At 41.3% G+C, this 20,852-nt stretch overlaps 1 protein-coding gene across 2 annotated transcripts in view; it reads right to left on the reverse strand.

The window, feature by feature from the left end:
- Nucleotides 1–7,413: 7,413 nt before the first annotated feature.
- Nucleotides 7,414–20,852, reverse strand: part of ELOVL6 (ELOVL fatty acid elongase 6) — a 149,976-nt gene continuing 136,537 nt past the window's right edge. For both annotated transcript variants that reach the window (XM_054484997.2, XM_063663973.1), the window contains 2 exons: nt 17,688–17,839; nt 7,414–9,821 (listed from right to left, as the gene is read on the reverse strand). In XM_054484997.2, the coding sequence (XP_054340972.1) occupies nt 9,397–9,821; nt 17,688–17,839 (577 nt within the window). In that variant the 3' untranslated portion in view covers nt 7,414–9,396. The remainder of the gene's footprint in view (nt 9,822–17,687; nt 17,840–20,852) is intronic.

Genomic DNA, 20,852 nt, shown 5'->3' on the forward strand with positions numbered 1-20,852 from the left:
ACACACAGACATGTGGAGAAGATAGAGATCTATTATGGTACCTACAACTATATGCTAAAATGTATTTATTCTTTCAACAAATATTTAGCCTTCTACAGGGGCCTGGAATTTCAGGAGAGAACAGGCAAGCTTGATTCCTGTCCTACAGAGCTTGTAATCTGTTAAAGAAGACAGCTGTTGAATAGACAGTACACAAATAACTAAGTATATATTTCCTGGGGTCAAAGTCTGATGAAGTAGAAAAGCACAGTGCTCTGATAACATACCAGGGAGCCCCAGCCTGCACTTCCCAGGAAGAGGAAGTGGGCACGTGTGATAGCCATGAATCAGAAGTGGAGAAAATCCACATAATTATTGTGATTTTCTGCAGTTTGATCTTTCAATTCAAAAAACTGATTTTCACTGGAAAGGCAAGGACTTGTGTTGTTTTAAGTATTTTTGTACTTTGTTATTTCTTTACATATGTAGCATGGTGGCCGGGTGGAATTTAAGTGGGTCTCAGGGACGTCCGCACCCGTGGTGGGGCAGGTTATAGGGCGCCTTCAGGAGATCTAGGGCTTCTAGAAAAAGAACTCAATTCTGCTGGGCCCAGATATGTCTGAGCAGGTCCGGGAAGCTGGTGTGGTGGCCACAGGTCTATTTGCAATGGGGCTGAGGATGTTCCAGAAAGGGCATTCATCCATGGGGAAGAAGGTAATAGGTCTGATGAGTTCAACCTGAGGAAAGCTTTGACCCTTGCAGGGGAGGAAGCAGAGATTCTGCCGCAGCGCGGTGGCCATTCGCCGAATCTATTCCCTGGCCCCCGATGCATGTCTGGCTCTTGAGTTAAGTGGGCCAGCTTTCTCCCACAGAAAGTCTAATTAAGGGAAAAGGGGCATCTTGCCCCACTGCAGAGCAGAGGAACCGTTGCCTTTCTGGGAGAAGGGGGATGCCTGCTGAGACTTGCTGAACCTGGCTGTGCGCAGCGATTTCAGGGCCCGGTGGAGAGATGCAACAGCAGCTGCCCCTGGCAGGGATGGGAGGGTGGGAGGTGGGGTGTGAGTGACCACATAAAAGAAATGCCTGGTAGAGGCTGCGAGACTTACTCTGGCAATTTCCAGAATTAGATGCGAGGGACTTGGCAGGAAGTCAGGGGTCCTCCATCAGTGGGAGCTATAAACCAGCACAAAAAAAAAAAAAAAAAAAAAAAAATTAAATTGCCTCTGTAGGCTGAGGGGTCCTAGGGAAACTTAGGTTAGATGTAAATGAACAAATGAGTTGGCATGGCAGCCTGTCTATTTGAAAGCTCAGTATTTATGTTCTATCGATTTCATTATTCTAAAACTAAGTTGAAATTAGAACTGCTTCTAATTCAGAAAAAGTGCTTGTTTTGCAAAAAAACTCTGGTGTTTTATAGTAACTCATATATAACTGTGAGCAGTAGTGGATGCAGGAATAGTGAACCCTGTTTTTCTTTTCTTCGTAGAGAGATATTAACAGCCTTAGCAAATACTCACTGGAGTTTTCACAAATAAAACATAGCAGAGAAATACCCAGGGGGATAGGTTTTCCCTCTAGTATGAAAGGAATTAGTGTAGTCAATAGAAAAGGAAGCTGTGTGTGAAACCCCAGAGTGTAGCACAGGGTTTTCACCCTGGGTGGGGGCTGAAAATACCGAAGATGACAGAATCCAGTGGTGAGACGGGTGGCATGTCACGAGGGGGCTGTGGTATGTGTTTAACCCTTAGGCTGCCACGGTGCTTTCATAGTGTGTGTGTATGATTTTCCCCAAATAAATACATATTCTGTGATCCATAATAAGGCAAAATCCTAAAGGTTCCTTCCTTCAACTATTATATAGACGAAAACAATGAAAAGCAGTTAAACTCAAAATGGATATAGGTTAGGCGTGGTGGCTGATGCCTGTAAATCTCAACACTTTGGAAGGCCAAGGCAGGAGGATAACTTGAGCCTAGGAGTTTGAGACCAGCCTAGGCAATACAAGGAGACCCCATCTCTACAGATAATAAAAAATTAGCTAGGCACAGTGGCGTGTGCCTGTGTTCCCAACTACTCGAGAGGTTGAGGTTGCAGGGAAAGGTGATCACGCCACTGCACTCCAGCCTAGGCGACAGAGCAAGACATGGTCTCAAAAAAGAAATAATAAACAAACAAAATGGATATAGAAAATATAAAAGGGATAAAATGGGATAATTAATTAGATAACAGTCTCTTTTAGATCAGTAGCATCCAATCTTTCCTGACCTAGGGCTCCTCGTCTTGCCTGGAGTCCTTTGCTTTGTGAGATGGTGCTACGGGCAGAGGGCACATGTGAATTCTGGACGTGTGTGTATCTAGTTTTGTGAGGCTGGGAGGACACGATGTAGCCCCTCCTCCTCCACACACACGCTATGGAAGTCCCTGCACTCAGCTGGGTCTCCCTCTTTGGTCTCAGGTAGCAGTGTTTGGTAATAACCGAGACCCTGTCCCAGACCTACCAAGGCTGGAGATTAATCAGCTACAGACCAACCAATGAGGAGCTGTTTCAGTTATTTTAACTGTCTTGCCCATTGATTTAGAACACCCACCTAAATTCATTTATTCTAAAAAAAAAAAAAAAAAAAAAAAAACCAGCCAGGAGTGGTTACATTCCCAAAATGTTGGTATTGTGAACCCATTTTTGTTCTTTCATAGGAAACCTGCTCTATTATATCTTGGTCTTGGAGTTCCATAAGTACAGCATTTTTGTTGGCTAGACAGATATGTTGTATGTTTTAATGCTTGCTTTATTAATTTCTGAAACATCCACTTTTTGAGACATGTAACAGAAGCTACATGATGGCACTGTCATCTGTATTAGGTTTCTGGGACTTTGATAACAAAACAGAAACGCTCCCTGAAGTCTGATTTTCCTCCCCCTCACCATCCCTTTTTGAAGTTAATAAAAACACTTTGTGTGCAGGATAGATTTTTCCCCATTTGACCCTAAGTTAAGAAAATACATTAAATAGATTGCAAATTTCCATCTTAACGATTCTGAGATGTGAAAAGGCAATAATTTGGCCATGAGAAACCTGCACAAATAACGGTTTCTTGGGTTTTAGTATAAATGCTGTAGGGACATTGCTTTTGTACACATTGTAACAATGCGCCAAAAAGTCACGAAGAATGACAAACTAGTTCACCTATAAAGTGTGCAAAAGAACTTTCCAGAACACTGGAATTTGAAGGCTAAATTATTTAGGGATCGGGGAGTGGATGACTTTTGGATTACTCCTGCTAGTATCCGGCAGGCGTGTGAGTAACCTATTGCACCATTAACTAAGAAGGAGGTGCTGTACCCATTATTTTCCCTAACATATATTTTGTCCTGAGACACTCTGTCCAATAGTGCCAAGTATTATAATTTTATTCATTTATATTCTCATTCTTTTCAAAATATTGAATGGCTTCAGCAAAATCCAAGCTAAGATTATGTCCAAATCTCATTCCTTCCACTTCTGTAACACTGGATCTAACAAGCACATTTTTCTCATCTATAAAAATGGAGATTCAATTTAGACCATCTGCCCCATTAAGACTGCTCTGGCAGCTGGGCGCAGTGGCTCATGCCTGTAATCCAGCACTTTGTGAGGCCGAGGCAGGTGGATCATGAGGTCAGGGGTTCGAGACCAGCCTGACCAACATGGTGAAACCCAGTCTCTACTAAAAATACAAAAAGCCAGGCATGGTGGTGCGTGACATCTTATGGACATTTAGTCAGTAGTAGTTGAGGGCTACAGCATCTTTGGGCTCTACTAGAAAGCGAGGAGTTTTAGTGACTCATCTCTGTGCCCCAAGCCTATGGGTGTCAAGTGTGGAAACGGCATTTCTGAGTATTTGAGGAACCCTCAGTGTCCTAGATGTCCCATTTAAATTGCCCAGAGTGAGAGAAAACAGAAACACAGTTTGATTTTAAATCAAAAGTTATGATTTTATTTTTAATACACCAGGAAAAAATATTTTTTTTAATGTCGTTGAAATAAGCACTTGAAAATAACAACTTCAACATTGCTGTGATTTGCTCTGTGAGGCTTATATGGGTGGACTTCCATATGAACATAGGCTCTGAGGTCCCCAAGAAGCTGAATCTTCCAGTGGTTTTCAAGATAGCAGCAAGCAACCTCCTGCCTGAATATGCCTAGACAGGCAGACCTGTTTGAAACGAGTATGACCAGGGAGGACTATTAGGCTACTTCTGTGGCCTTCTTGGTTTTTGTCGATGGAAATAAAGTCTCAAGTGCTACTAAGCATTGGGAAAGTAACAGCATTTAAATACCAACGTCGAGTCAGAACCCTTCATGGCCGGCCCGAATGGGTTATAAATGTGGCTTGACCCTGACTTATGGGACCAGTTATTAATTTAACCAGTTACTTCAGAAGAGGTTACTACAATGCAGTGTTGGTTTGAACGTCTAGTGAAATATATTTTACTGTGAGACTTCTGCCTGCCCAGCCTAAAATCAAAGTGCCACTTTTGAGATCTCCCAAGCCCCACTCACGAATGTGCTCCCACTGTCCATCTAACTTCTAGAACAACTTCCACATCACTTCCTTTAAAAAGCGTCAATCAGGAGGAAGGGAAGCCTGAGAATTCCCCCCTGCTGTCTGTGAGCCCTGAATTGTCAAAGTCTGTGAGGATGAGGAAAGTAACTTGATGATTCAACAGGTTTGTGTATGTTCTTCAATGCTCTGTGCATGTGCACTGTACCGGCCTCTTTAGCTATGAGTTGTGCCATATGGCTCGCAGATGTTTATAACTGGAGTCTGTCACAACAGCATTCAAGAAAATGCTGTGACTGCACTTGTTTTGTGTAAGTCTCGGATACCAGCATACAGAGGCTGTTGCTCATTGGCAAACTGGGACCTACCCCTTCATACTGATTGTCGGAACAAAATAGAGCATTGTGATTTCATCAGCTCTCACTTTAATGTGTATACACCACTGGCCAAATGTGGTGGTGGATCTTGGCAAAGTCTCTTCCTGATAGCAATGAGTCTGAGGCACAAAGAATCAGGTGTTGTACAGAAAAGATAAAGAACGATGTTTCAAAAGCTGTGGGAGACAATGACTCACAGCATGAACATAGGTTTTATGATCATCCTAAATTGAGAGCAAGGTATTTATTATCGAAAACAGAGACTGGAGAAAGACACTACATTTGACTACTGGGACATTCTGGGTGCTTATAAAACTTTGACATGATATTATTTTTCATGATGGAAACTTTTAAGGAAATAAGTGTCTACAAGAGGTGGACATGGACCATGCTTATACAACTTAAAGCTCTGAACTCTGAGAGGCAAAGTCTACTCGTTCTCCACTCTCCTCACAGCCTCTTGAATCAGACCTTGGCCAACCCAGTTACTCTGTTAAAGAATCATTAAGGAAACCAAAAAAAAAAAAAAAAAAAAAGCCCTCAGAATATGCCCTAGCTGCCTCGGTTGTGTGACACACACACGGTCTCTGAGTAGAGGCTGTACTATCAGAATAAAGAAAAAATAGTAACCTGAGCATCTTGTCTCTCCCAGGTAATTCAGAATCTGGGACTATGGCCAGACTTCTGGAACATTCTACTCTAGCATCATTCTACTCCAGGAGCTTTGTTACTCCGATGTGATAGGCTTTACCTTATGAAGATGCTACATCTGATTAAAAAAACATTCTGGGCCAGGCCCAGTGGCTCACGCCTATAATCCCAGCACTTTGGGAGACCAAGGCGGGTGGATCCCTTGAGGTCAGGAGCTCGAGACCAGCCTGGCCAACATGGTGAAACCCTGTCTCTACTAAAAATACAAAAATTAGCTGGGTGTGGTGGCGGGCACCTGTAACCTCAGCTATTTGGGAGGCTGAGGCAGGAGAATTGCTGGAACCTGGGAGGTGGAGGTTGCAGTGAGTCTAGATTGCGCCACTGCACTCCAGCCTGGGCAACAACAGCAAGAATCCATCTTAAAAAAAAAAAAAAAAAAGACATTCTGTGGGTCTCTTTCTGTTCTTCTAAGTTCCCACTGTCTTTCCCGTCAATTCTACAAAACCCACTCTCATGAAGTTTCTAACTCGGTCTAGACATATTAGTCTCTTTTCTAATCAGTTTCTTTACGTAAGCAGAAAGGTGGAGAAGAGAGGGGATATAATCAAGTCTTTCTTTTCCCTCTAGCAATGTACATGTAAAGTATTCCCTCTTCTCCCCTTACTTTTGTAGTGGAGCATAATTAGAAGGATGGGAGTAAGTGACTTCGAATAACCACCTCAATCCGTGGTTTTAATTTGGTACTTTGGCCTTGCATTAGATGTAATATGGTAGTTACTCTTTTCCCATAAGCAACACTAGAAGGTCCACATAAACCCCCTGCTTTATGAATAGAGTACTTCTCACTAGAACTTCATTGCAAACTCATGGACTTGGCTTGATGCTCAGACCCAGTGTATGAAATCGTGTGTGTATGAAATAAAGGATTTTTTTTAGTCCAAGAACAATGTTTTCACCATAGTAGGATTGGGATGCAGTGGAAAATCTTCAATAGAAAGATACTCTATTGCAGCATAGTGGGGCAGCTATAAAAACTTGCCTGCCCAAGTTTTTCTGGAATGTTAACTGTCGGCAGGATTATCTATGCAGCAGTCAGTTCTCTGGTAGGTTTCAGATTTGTCATGGGCCAGTGATCCAGCCTCATATCTTGATATGATTAAAGCGGCTAAGCTGAGATGTTAAAAACAGTTTATTGAACCTATACTAGCAAAATTTTGTTTTGTTTTGTTTTTTTAAAAAATGTGGCTTTTTTCCTCCCATGATAGACATTGGAAATGCCTTTAGATATATTTAGCTAATTTTAAAACTATTAAGACATTCACCATGTAAACAAAAATTCCAAATTATTTTACAAGTAAAGACAAACAAACATGAACCTAATACCAAAATAAAAGTGCTTTGGAAGCATCATTTAGAGTCTTTTTAAGGTTTATGCTCACTTCCATATTCTAACCTGCATTAAGAGATCTGCAATAAATCACTCAATTAAATAATTAAATCAACCAGATGAGCATCCAATGGGTCCTTCAATTAAACTCAAGTCAACTGTTAGGTGGCCTTCTCCTCATTTTAATTATTCTCATTTTCTGTTATAAGGAAAAAAGGCTTATTGCACGGTATCATGTATTTGCGAAGCTCAAAGTAACATTTGCATCCTAAGCATCTATTAGCTCTTATAAAAGGATCTGTCTTTTCAGCTCATGTCATATTTTGCAAAATTTATAACACATTCCTCCATCAGTTGTGTCTCATCAAGACATTATAGACTGCTCACAATCATTTAACACAGATGTAACAGCTTTCCTCCCCTGCACTGGCCCCCACTCCCCATTTCTTCCAGTCATGACTTGGTTTGCATGGATTCTTTGTTCACTGCTCAAACCATTCACACAGAATGGAATAAAACTTTATTCTTTTTAAATTCCACACATAAACGAGATGCTGAAAAAGCCCTTGCCATCTCTGACAGAAAAGCAGAGCAGCTCTGTTTCATGAACGACAGCACAATTAAAGCTAAAATAATATAAAAATAATTCGAAAAAATCCCTTTTACTATACACTCTCAAAGCAAGAAAGAGAAACAACAGTTTTGTTTTGTTTTTTCTGCTAGCCAGAAAATGTGTTTCTGTTCATTTGGGCTTTGAAGTTCAGTGTACCCCACATCTGTGTGTCTGTGTGTGTATACGTGGCTATGTGCGTGTAATCTATGCAGTGTGGAAGCCCCTAATCTTTTCATCTAGTTTGCCTAATCATTAAGCTACTTAACCAATTATAATACTATTATGTCACATTGAACAACTTTACATAATTGCTTCTTTGAAATACTAGGAACATTGACACATGTATTTGGCTTGTAAAGGACTGAAATATTACAGATAATATCATCCAGCTTTTTTTTTTTTTTAATAGAATATGGCTCTTAATAAATTGATTTTGAGTTCCAGAGCTAAAGTCCCTTTTAAAACATTTCTGAAGCTGACTTGAAGCAGGATGAATACCTTCTGATTTGGCCAAAGATATGACAAGTATTTCATATCACTTAAAATTTGAGGGATAAGTGTATAGGGGGCCCTTTGTTGTCAACTGTTTTCAGCCAAACTTAACTTGAAGTTTGTTGTAGTATTGCCACTCAGCCAGCAGAGGGCACTTTAAACACCTCTACATTGCTTGGGGAGCAAATGCAGATGATGCAGAAGCACAGTGTTCCCCCAATATCAGGAACAGCCCTGTGATTTCCTTTTGGAATTCACAAAAATATCGAAAATATGCTCTATACTATGGGGTTTCATTTGGAAAGTTATAAGTGTGTGTGAAGTCAAACAGGGAGGGGCATACACACCGTCTGTCTCTCAAATTGACCTTCGGCTCACCTCTTTTCCCACTGCCTTTCTCCCTTTTCCAGCTCACAGTGGTCCTGGGCTGGGCCTTTTTACAAATACTACAGAACCCGTTTTCACATTGTTTGGTTGAGTGTTTATCTTTTACAATTCTGTATTTACTCTTCTGTTCAAAAGCCCAGGGCAACTGAACAAAAGGATAATGCTTCATATCTCATTTAAGAGTAGAAATTACAGTTCAACTATCAGAAATGCTCTGGGATGGAGCTGCCCCCATGGGACCTGGGCTGCACTGTTTCCATCCTCCCAGGAAGAATCTTGGGGAAGTATTCGCCCCCTTTGGTTTTGGCAAACTCACTAGCCTGAGGCTATGCAGTGAAGATGAAGTTAGTTGAAATATAGTTGTTTACATCTGTTTTCATAAGGATGATTAAGACATCTTTCCTCATGGGGTCTACAGCAGCTGGCATTTCTTAAAAAGGCTTTAGTTTCTGCAAAAGCATTATTGTTCTAGATATACACCCTGTTTCTCTTTCATTTTTATCTTTTCTATTGGCTCCAGTTTAGTGTCCATAAAGTTAGAAAGGATTGTGTGTGTTGTGCTCGCACAGTTTCTACAGTAAAAATCTTTCATCTTAGAGAAATGTGATACTTAGTAAATACATTTTTTTTCCTATGTGTTAATAGCCTTTGTTTGCCTTTGATTAGTCTCCTCTGCTTCTGGCTTGCTTTTGTTCTCCCTTGTCCTAGAGTTGACAGATAAAGAGGGAATGGGGTCTTCCAGCAGCAGTGCTTGGAGATGGAGGTGCACTCAGTGAGTCCTCACCCTAAAAGGATCATAAACTTACTGGGTTAAATCAACCTAATTATCCCTAAGCTGCCTTGGGTTTTGTGTTTGCTCATGTTTTGTTTTGTTTTAGCTGCACCACGTGTGATTCCTTGTGCCATTTTCTTTTGTCTATTATTTTTCTTGATGACCCTGAGCTATGGCTTCCTCCTCAGTTCCAACACTATTCAGCTTTCGTTGTTTTCCTTATTTTGCCGATGTAGGCCTCAAAGAAGAAATGGCAGAAGAGCACAAGGTAGCTGAGGTACATGAGTGAGGACCAGAAGATGTTCTGAAAGTGAGAGTGACACTGGTCATGCTGCATCCAGCAGAAGACCAGGTAGTTAACCACACAGCCCATCAGCATCTGAGTGATCTGGGACAAGGTGATGAACATGGCAAACTTCCGGGAGACTCGGAAACCTGCCGCCCGCAAGGCATAGTAAGAGTACATCACGGCGTGCACGCCATAGTTCATAGTCATGAACCAACCTCCCCCGGCAACCATGTCTTTGTAGGAGTACCAAGAGTACAGGAGCACAGTGATGTGGTGATACCAGTGCAGGAAGATGAGCTTCTGCTTCCTCAGAATGATGAATATTGTATCTCCTGAAAGACAAAGAGCAAGAAGGTATGTGAGATCCTTGACCACCAATAACAATGACTTACAGTTTTGTAAGAGGGTAGACATCCTGAGCTAGGACTGGAGAGTTACATGGACTGGATTAGAACCCTGAACTGGTACTTACGAGCTCTGTGACACTGGACAAGTTACTTATCCTCACTATTTCTAGTTTCTTCGTCTATATAAATGGTGATAATTTAAAAGAGTAGCATGGAATTGCCTGAGGATTAAGTAGGATAATCAGCATGGCCCTCTTCACACACAGTAGGCAAGCAGCAAATGTTTCTTTCAAGGTATTTCACACAAAATCTTATCCATCATTGATCTGGAAGGGACATTAATGACTATGTTGCCAAATCCCAACTCAGCTATACATTTTAGGAAATACCACCTGGAGGGGACTGGTGACTTGTCTTAGATCATTTATCAATCAAAGGAAACAGACTGGAAGTCAAGTGCCCAGCAAAATGTTCTAAGGCTTCTCTAGAGTAGTAAAACCATAATTTTTCTTTGGTACATGATAAAAGGTACCCCTCAAACACGTATCTTTGTGAGCTCCCTAAATTACAAAGCCTTGCCAAATGGCAGTGAGAAAAGTAAAATCTAAACAAAAGACAGAAAAAGGGGGACAAAAATCCTCTTCTATACACATTTGCTGACAAGGGTAATAGGAATATTTTATACCAGTGAATCAAGTGAGGAGCAATTGAAAATAACAGTTTTCACTTTATAGAATTAACTGAAAAGATTTCCAGGATCTATCAAAATTTTGTCTAACAATATCCCTTTGAAGGAAAAGACCATAGCTTCTGAGGCAGGGAATTTATTTTATGAAAGCTAGAGTTATGCTGAGGTGGGTAGATGCTATGTATCTGCAATGCTTCACTGAAAAGTCTCAGGGATCTGAAAATAGACTGTAGAACATTTATGTAAAATTGGATGAAGAGCAAGCCCAGTGAAAAATACACCCAATTACATTAGCGAGTAAGAAAATAAGGGAAGATACACTAGGATGTGTGACAGAAACAGGCTAATGCAGGTGAATGCGTCTTTCTCCTTCCTACGTCCATGGTTATGAGACATGGGAAAAATCAACATCCTTCATGACCTTTGGTGAACTCAAACCTGTCTTCTTTTTGTGTAAAAAACAAAAGCTAGAAGGTTCTTTTAATTTTTTATTTGTTTTTGAGACAGGGTCTTGCCCTGTCACCTACGTGCCATCACAGCTCACTGAAAACTTGATCTCCTGGGCTCAAGTGATCCTCCCACTGCAGCCTAAGGAGTAGCTGGGACTGCAGGCATGTGCCACCATGCCCAGCTGATTTAAAAAAGCTTTTTTAGTAGAGATGAGGTCTTGAACTCCTGAGCTCAAGCTATCCGCCGGCCTCGGCCTCCTAAAGTGCTGGGTCTATAGGCGTGAGCCACCGTGCCCGGCCCTGGTTCTTCTTCTTCTTCTGAAATTTAATTAAGCGCAAAAAAAAAAAAAACAAAAAAAACCAAAAAAAACTAGTACTTATTCCTACTTCATCCCTCATGTACTTCACAGATGGCCTAAAACGCTTGCACTCGGCAAGGTCAAAGAATGCTGGACTATGGGGAAAGACTTCTAAGGTTCTAATGGCAGTGGCTGGAAAGATACAGGTGGTGCCCCATTCCATTCATTAGGAGAGCTATTAGTTTATTTTCCTACTAAACTGTTAAACACTATTATTTCATATTTGTTTACAATAGAAAAAGAAAGTTGGCCGGGTGCGGTGGCTCACGCCTGTCATCCCAGCACTTTGGGAGGCCAAGGCTGGGGGATCACCTGAGGTCAGGAGTTTGAGACCAGCCTGGCCAACATGGTGAAACCCCATCTCTACTGAAAATACAAAAATTAGGCTGGCACGGTGGCTCACACCTGTAATCCCAGCACTTTGGGAGCCCGAGTTGGGCAGATCACAAGGTCAGGAGATCAAGACCATCCTGACTAACACGGTGAAACCCCGTCTCTACTACAAAATTAAAAAAATATCCAGGTGTGGTGGTGGGTGCCTGTGGTCCCAGCTACTCTGGAGGCTGAGGCAGGAGAATGGCATGAACCCGGGAGGCGGAGTTTGCAGTGAGCCGAAATTGTGCCGCTATACTCCAGCCTGGGTGACAGAGTGAGACTCCATCTCAAAAAAAAAAAAAAAAAAATTAGCTGGGCATGGTGGCAGGCACGTGTAATCCCAGCTACTCAGGAGGCTGAGGCAGGAGAATCACTTGAACCTGGGAGGCGGAGGTTGCAGTGAGCCAAGATCATGCCATTGCACACTAGGCCTGGGCGACAGGGCGAGACTCCATCTCAAAAAATAAATAAATTAATTAAATAAATAGGAAAGTTGTCAGTTGTATTTCTGAACCTACCATCAAATTTTTGTTGAAGTCATCTTCTCTCTTGCAAGATGCCAGATTTTTATGGTGTCTATAAATATCAGGCAGACTGATAATGATGGATGATGATGGTAACCCTCATACATATACTTAAGGGACAAAACTGGTGTCAGGAGACCCGGGGTCTACTTTTCAGTGTTAAACTGTGCTATTTTTCTATGCCTGTCAGAGATCCACCATTTCTGTATAAATACTGCTCTGTTCCTCCAATCCCTCTGTGGACAATAACGCAGACACAATCAATTCCAGCTACCTTTGTTCACAGTGTAAAGAAGGTAGATGTCCAAGAAACTGTATGTTTAAAACAAATTTAGTCATTCATAATTGAATAGATGCTTTTATGAGTCTCTTAGCATTAACTAAAATATAAACCCCTATACAATTCCAAACATATTATAATAAATTTGTCAAAGTAATATGCATTTCATCCTAATTCTTTAACTCTATCATCACTTTTATATTAAAATTTGTTGTCTAAAGAATGATTAAGAAAAACCATATTAAAATGGGCTGGTGTGGGATGGAAAGTGGAAGGTACAATTGTGGAGTTAAGAATGGCTTTGTGTTTCTCCTGTCTGGAGGTGAGGGTATATCTCAGGTTTATCTGAGACACACTGGGTGTTTCTGGTTACTTTAGGGAGGGGAGTGGAGTGGAGGATAGGAGAGGGGGAAAACATGTCCCGAAATCTCAAGGACAAAATTAATTTAAATTTGCTTAGGAGTTTTTTCCAGAACACATATGCAGGATGGTGGGTGCAGGAATGAAATTGATCATCTCCCAGCAATGGCTCTGGAGCTGATCTGTAGCTGGAGCTGATCTGTAGCACCATTCAACGCCCTATCAGGGTTACTATCCCCCAGATTGCTGACCCAAAGAGTGGTAGTTTCCCTCAGGCAGGGGGCTCCAGAAGAGCTAACCAAGTCCTCTCACAGTCTTGGATATGGCAGCTGAGATGTGTCAGTCATGCCACTCCGGCAGGTACAAATTATTTTTCCTCTGGGGAAACCACATGGTGTCACATTTAATTTGTCATGAGCCAGAGTCATGCCAAGTTATGGTAATTTCAGGCTTTCCAGAAGCTATAGAGTGACCCAGAAATGTTAACTATTAGAGGGACTGTGTATTTGAGTTGATCAATCAATCTTTCTTGTTCAAATGTCCTGTTGGCATAACAGGAAGGATGTTGGCCAAGTACAAGCAATGGGACTTTAGACTCTTGAACGTTTCAGTCACGTCATTTTAGCTTACTCCTGGCTCATGTTCTCTGTATCATGATTTCTATAACCTTTGGTCCAACTATTTTCATTCAAGAGACAGCTTTCAGGCAGGGCATGTTGTTTCTTATACCCAAGTGTCCCTTCTTAACTACACCTTTGCAGCTGCAGGAAAAGCAACAAGCATTTGGAAATCCCCAGGGTGTTCTTGGCCACGGAGAGACACAGAGAGGCTACTCTGTGTGTGTGGTTTGTCACACACAGCTGAGTCCCTCTTCCCAGAGCTAGCTAGAATGCTGCTGAGTCAGAGCTTCAAAAACAATGACATGCTCAACTGAGCAAGGACCTGGGCTCACAGCAGATGTTTCCAAGTTTTAACAAAACAAAATCTCAGCAGGTTTTAATATAATCCAAATAGTAGGTGCTCAAAGATTTGGCACACAAAGCAGGTTAGTGGCTCTTTTCCTCTCACTTGTTCTAGTGGCCTACAACCCCATGATTCACTGAAATGAGCTCACGGTTTTCTGCTGAAACAGAAAGGTCTTCTTGCTATTTATTAAGAGTTTAGTGAAGGGGGAGTTAGTGTGGAATGAGTAGCATTTCAGTTGGAGAAAATGCAAAAGTTCTGGAAGTTGATGGAGTGATGGTTGCTCAACAATCTGAATAATATGTATATTTTACTGCAATTTAAAACAAGAGTTTGAGTTTGTGGGAGCTGGCGGGGGGGCGGATACAGTTTCAGTACTATACATGGAAGAACTGTTTTTTTTCTCACTAGATCTTTTCCTTTTGGTGCTCATAAAGAGTCCAGAATCTTAGAATATTGAAAGGTAAAATTTGGGACCTAAAAATAAGAAAAGTTCTAAATAATCCAAATGGGTAAATCTCTCTTAATTAAATAGTAGCGACAAGATTTTCCAACTGCAAAAACTGGAAAGAAATTTAACCTCCAAAATGCATGGGAAAAAAAAGTCATCCAGGCAAACATGTTGACTACATAAAGACCTAGGTCTGCTTGTCTTGGAGACACTTGCATTGATTTTGGACCTGTTTTGAGTCAGCGGTTTAACTCTGAATGGCCATTGTCAGAGGAGCTCCAGAGTATTTGAAGAACAATATCCCATATTTTAAAATGTTAAAAAAAAAAAGGTATTCAGGACATGAAAATTATCTCTGTAAAGGGTTTGAAACTGTATGAAGAATTTGTATTACTAATTAGCCTCATTAAAGAACTATGTCAAGATTAGAATATTATTTTTTCCAACACTTCAATCTCATACTTTAACTGCATCGATTATTGGATAATCCACAAAGGACTACTACAAATTATTGTGATGAATGAACCCTTTCCAGGGAAAGAGATTATCATGCCAGCAGCACACCACTCCTGTTGACTGCAAATAGGAGACTGGACTATGGCTCTTTTGGGGCTCAAGAGGGAACACTATATTCAATTACAATGTCCTCTATGAGGCTGAGGGGAGTGGACATTTGGGCCTGGATTAAAATAAGACAGGTGGTATTAACATCACCAGCATCAACACAACCAAGATAGAAGATGAAAATATGAATACCTCTGGGTGCTACACTAATAGGTCTTCTCTAGGAATCCTAAAAGTCAGGAGGACAGAGAGCATGGGTCTGATTATGTCTTTAAAGGAAATTAATCACTACAGATAGCTTGAGGTGGCATTTCAATAAATTATTCCTCCAAAAGGTAGAAAGGACTATGTTTGTTCTCAAGCACCTCAAATACAGCTGCATATAACTCAGAACACAACACAATTAGTCCTTGCAGGGAAAAGGCATTTCTAGAAGAAAACACTAAGGCTGCTTTTTTGCGATCTGAGGCTTAAAGGTCAGAAGTCCAGTCTCCAGCCATAGTCCAGTCTTCTACTTGCATCCTAGTGGCATGATTATTTCTTATTAAAAAAAATTGGGGGGGGAAGTAGTAAAAGGCAGAAATTGTTGAAGTGTTCAGGGGTAGCATTCAGGGGAAATCACGTTTTCATGCATTTACTACATTTATGTAGCTGTAGTCAGGCCTTTGTCAAAAAAAGATAGGGGATTAATAAGGTTATTAAATAGCATAAAAGTCAGAGGGATATATTTCTCAACTAAAATAATTCAAACTTTAATAACGTGTAATTTTATTTTAAAGAAAAAAAGCCACAGCCGGGCACAGTGGCTCACGCCTATAATCCCAGCACTTTGGGAGGCCGAGGCGGGCTGATTACCTGAGGTCAGGAGTTCAAGTCCAGCCTGGCCAACATGGTGAAACCCTGTCTCTACTAAAAATACAAAAATTAGCTGGGTGTAGTGGCACACACCTGTAATCCCAGCTACTCGGGAGGCTGAGGCACGAGAATCGTTTGAACCCGGGACACGGGGGTTGCAGTGAGCCGAGATCACACCACTGCACTCCAGCCTGGGCAACAGAGTAAGACTGTCTCAGGGTTAAAAAAAAAAAAAAAAAAAAAAAAAAAAATCACAAAACCCCAAGAATAAAGAATACATGCTCACACTCTCAGATCAACCCCAGTTTGAGAACAAGTGCTCTGATTCAGAAAATCTATGAATCAAAGCAAATTAAAATATTCTCATATAATTTTAAAATTCCCAGAAATACCTCTTCAGATTTTTCAGGCATTGTCTGTAAATCCAGGATGAAAACCACTTCTCTAGCCTATGACTTCATACCTAGTAGTACCAATACCTCCTGGGGCCTGGTTCATAAAATCTGTATTGTAAAATTCCTTTTAGATAAAGTTGCCATTCTATTTCAGCCGGTGCTTAACATAAATGCACTGAATGAATGACTGAATGAATCCACACTAATGCATTTTACCCTGAGACCGTTTTCACAGGATCCGTGTGTGTAGGCGTATGTGTGTGTATGGGGGGGGGTGGGGGGGCGGCGTGCAGGCATGCACATCCATGCAGTAGTTATCTAGTTATTTTGGACTATCTTTGTACCTCTGCCCCTCTTAGGAAAGGTTTTCAGGAAAAATTTTCTTCTGTTGTTCTTCCCTTGTTTTTGACCTGGGAAGACAATAGCTCAAACCAATTGTCATCTACTTGTAAACAGCAGGTTTCTGGCTTCCAGTGGAAGGTGGCTGGGTTGCTAGCCCGCACAAATCAGGCACTTCCCATTCTATCTGAATAAACACGGGGCGTGAACAAGCGGCACCTTACAGAAGACTGCTCATAGCTTATATTGCAGTTGGTTTGTAAGGAAAGTACAACACCGAACTGCCTTTTTAGGAGAAACAGGAGAGGGGACAATACATATTAGGTTGGTGCAAAAGTAACTGCGGTTTTGCCATTGAAAACAATGGCAAAAATCGCAATTGATATCTTTTGAACTAAGTATGTATAATTCTTAATTGCAGGCGAAAAAATCCCAGAACCCCAGAGGTGACTAGGTTTGCCTTACCAGTTTGTACCTGTATAATCTGTACCAGTTTGCTAGCATTACTCATGGATGTACTCAGAGCTTATTGTCACCACTACATCTCTTTCTGTGTAAATAAAGACATCTTCCTGGAAAACTGCGCCCACATCAACTCCTTGACTTTACTATTTCTGCTAACCTGTGCCACACTTACATTCAAGACCATTCAAGGGTTGAGGAAAAAATTATAGAAATCTACAAATACAGCCTGTATTTTCTATTAACTTCTAGAAGGTAAATTACATTCCCCTTCCCTAAGGCCAGTCTTGATGATTAAAATCAAACACCACCAGAGACCAACCCTCAGCATTTGTTAATGAGAACATGAGGGTCCCCAAATGAAAAGCTTAATTCCTAATCTGAATCCTAACTCTACAGATGAAAGTATGCTCAGATACGAGACTTGGAAATAGCTGTGCTGCTCTTTTTTTTCCCCCGTATTTTAATATTAGCTCAGCTCAGTGGGCCTTTGAAAGGGGGCTGTGTACATTTTATAAGTCCCTGGAGGTATATTTTTAGTAGAGCTCGAAAATCAGCATGTTCAGTATAAACTATCTACTCTTAATATGCACAATGTAAAATTATTTAAAAGAAAAGAGGGAGCGAACAATAAAAAGTAGAAGTCAGGCAAGAACTCAAATTCATTCATTGTAACTTTCTTGCAACCAACAAAATAGGACCTTCAAAATGTTTCTTTGCTCACTAAATAAATATTGTGGATACGTTGCTACAAAGAGAGGGAGAGGAAATGGAAGAAGATACTCACCTAGTTCGGGTGCTTTGCTTAGCACAAATGCATAAGCCCAGAATTTGCTGACAGGTCCATTGTAAAAACCCTGGTCACAAACTGACTGCTTCAGGCCTTTGGTCATCAAAATGTACACCATATAAGCACCAGTTCGAAGAGCACCGAATATACTTCATAATGAAAAGAGAAAAGAAACAGCATTTAGGAAAATAGTTTCACTTCTCACATTAACCATACTTAGAAGACTGGTTGGCCACTGGCAGGAAACAGGCATAAGAATCATAATTATTTGTATTTCCTTGAAAGCATCTTAAAATGTTCTGTAAACAAGAGCTAATACAAAGACTCAAGCGCTTTATTCTGAAACCATATATGATACCACTTCCTCTTCATCAATGTTCCAAAAAGAGGTCATGAAAAAGGGTAACAGATTCAGAGCAGGATCTCATGAAGAATGCTGGTGACCTTTGAGTTTCAGCTTGGGAACTATTCATTGGAGAGCAGATGGGTGTGGCTGCAAACTCTTGGAACTACCTCAATTTTGCCCTGTGCCCAATCATTCTCCAAGTTCCACTGGCTCTATTTCCTGCAAACCTGTTTATCTCTTTAGGCAAACTTTTCCTCTACCTCTGGACTCGCCTTACCAGCCCAGGCTTTTTGGGCCCTCCTTGGATTTCTCCAGCAGTCTCCAAATCGCTTTCTACTGTCTGATCCATCTTTCTCAGAAATGTCAGAATGAAACTCCTTCAAAAGCTTAGCTCTGTCACCTCCTCCAGGAAGCCCATTCAGGCAGAGATAAGTGCTCACTCCCTGAGCTCCCTAGCACCAGTGTTGTGCTAATACCACCCCAACACTGTTCTTCAATGCTCCACGATGTGTTTATCTCCACATAGGCACAGGTGCTCAATAAAGACTGTTGAAAAAGTGAGATTGTTGAAAAAGTGAAGAAAAAATAAACAATTTTTTTAAATCAGGGAACTGGTAAGGAAACAGGAAGTTCTGGAACACATTAGGCTCAAGAAACACAACCTGCCATGGGAAAGCACTTGGCAATAGGAACAAGCAGCCATTATTATGAAGTGAGCCCCTTAAGTGTACGTCCCAGAGTGTGTGAACCACGCCTGGGACTGAAAGGAGAGCTGGCTGACCACGTGGGGAAGATGGACCTGCCTAGCCTTTTCTGCCCAAAAGGGCAGCATCTTACTCTAGAAGTCAGTTGAGAGATCAATGAATGAACAACTGTTGAAATGGGAAATGGAGCCTTCTTTTCTCCTCAGAGGCATTGTTTTTTACTTAAAATATCTTAGAGTTGCTCTAGAATAAATCATTCCACTAGGCTAACCTGTCCAGAAAGCATGCATCTGCCAACTAGAACTAAAGGTCAACTTTGTACAGTATCAAAATAATGAAGTTTAATTCCTGGCAATTGTCTATTAAGTTGGGTCTTTGTAAGTAGCTTCTCTAAAGGTATGAAGACTCCATCAAATGGTGTTACTCTTTCCAGTGTATGAAATTGTCCTGCAGAGGATTACTGTCCTTTTACAGATATAGATCCTGTTTAATCCTTCAGTGGTTTTTCTCTGCACTTAGAATAAAAACCTCAACTCCTTTATCAGGACCGACAAGGCCTCTCTGCACTGCCTCTCTCTCCCCATTCTCCACTCTCACCTCCTGCCATTCTCTTCTTGTTCACTGTGAGCCAATCACTCCAGCACTTTCAGACACTTTCAGTTTTCTGCCTCAGGACCTTTGCATTTCTCCCCTGTTCATAACAAAACTGGCTTCTTTTTACTTTCTTATCTTAAGGAAATATGATCTAAGTCTTTATAGTCCATTATCTGTCCTAATTTGGGGGATGAAGGGTTGATTTCATTAGTAGCATCAAGTAATGGAGATTTTTCTGTCTTATCTGAATTTTTTTTGTGTACTGTCTTTCCCTCACCAAATGATGGCTTTTTTTTTGAGACAGAATCTCACTCTGTCGCCCAGGCTGGAGTACAGTGGCGTGATCTCAGCTCACTGCAACATCCGCCTCCCGGGTTCAAGTGACTCTCCTGCCTCAGCCTCCCAAGTAGCTGGGACTACAGGCATGCACCACCATGCCAGGCTAATTTTTTGTGTTTTTAGTAGAGATGGGGTTTCACTATGTTGGCCAGGCCGGTCTCAAACTCCTGACCTCGTGATCCACCCACCTCGGCCTCCCAAAGTGCTGGGATATAGCCCAAAACCCTTCCTCTTACTCTACTTGCTGTTAGACTGTGATTCATACATGATCAGAGTAGATCCAAAGAATGTATGTTTGAAATAGTTACTATCCTTTCATCCTTTTGGGTCTCAAAAAATCATTGTAATTTATTTCCAATTTCTAAGGTATTCACACAAGTTCATTTATTCTTTCAATGGTCAAATATTTATTGGCATGGTTTTAGATGATGGAGTGAAAAAAAATCATTAAGTTAGCTCTGGCTAGTGAGTGGTAGTCCTAGAAGACTTCAGAGGAAGTGGTATTTGAATTAGGGGCAAATAGGTATTCACAAGTTTGAGGGCTAGGGTATGGGGAGGTCAGTTCAGAGCACTGTAGAATTGAAGGTTTTGATATCATGGTGACCTATAATATTGCTGACAGCAAGTGTATAGCACATATTATTGTCCCATATCTGGACATGTGCCTCATTCCCTAAGCTCTGAACAATAAGGCTGACTCAGAACAGAGGACAGTAGCACTTTTCAGGGAAACCGTCAGTGCCAGCCATTGGGCCCATGTGTCTGTGGGCAAAGGCGCATTGTTGGGATGTGACAGTGCTACTGCTGGGGAGCACTGTGGGGGCCAATGGGATAATTGTTATTTGTAGGGAGCCACTAGTTCTGCCCCTCGCACATTTCATTCTCTGAACACTTTGAAACCAGGTGGTTTTTATCACAACAGTGTCACATTGTGACACTTCACCAAAATACACTTTAAGATGAAGAGACTTTCCTTCCTCCCTAAGTTACATTAGCTTGAGAGGCAGCGTGGTGCAGCAGGCAAATATGCTGCTGTTCTGCTACCCTCAGTCCTTACTTAGGCTCACAGCAGATGCTGCTAATCAATCTCAGCAGTCTTTCTGGCCATCCCTGGACCACACATTTAAGTTCTTGGCCACTCTAATGCCACTGTCAATAGACTAGAGTTGCAAATCGAAC

This window comes from Pongo pygmaeus, chromosome 3 (genome assembly GCF_028885625.2).
Source record: "Pongo pygmaeus isolate AG05252 chromosome 3, NHGRI_mPonPyg2-v2.0_pri, whole genome shotgun sequence".
NCBI classification, from domain to species: Eukaryota; Metazoa; Chordata; class Mammalia; order Primates; family Hominidae; genus Pongo; species Pongo pygmaeus.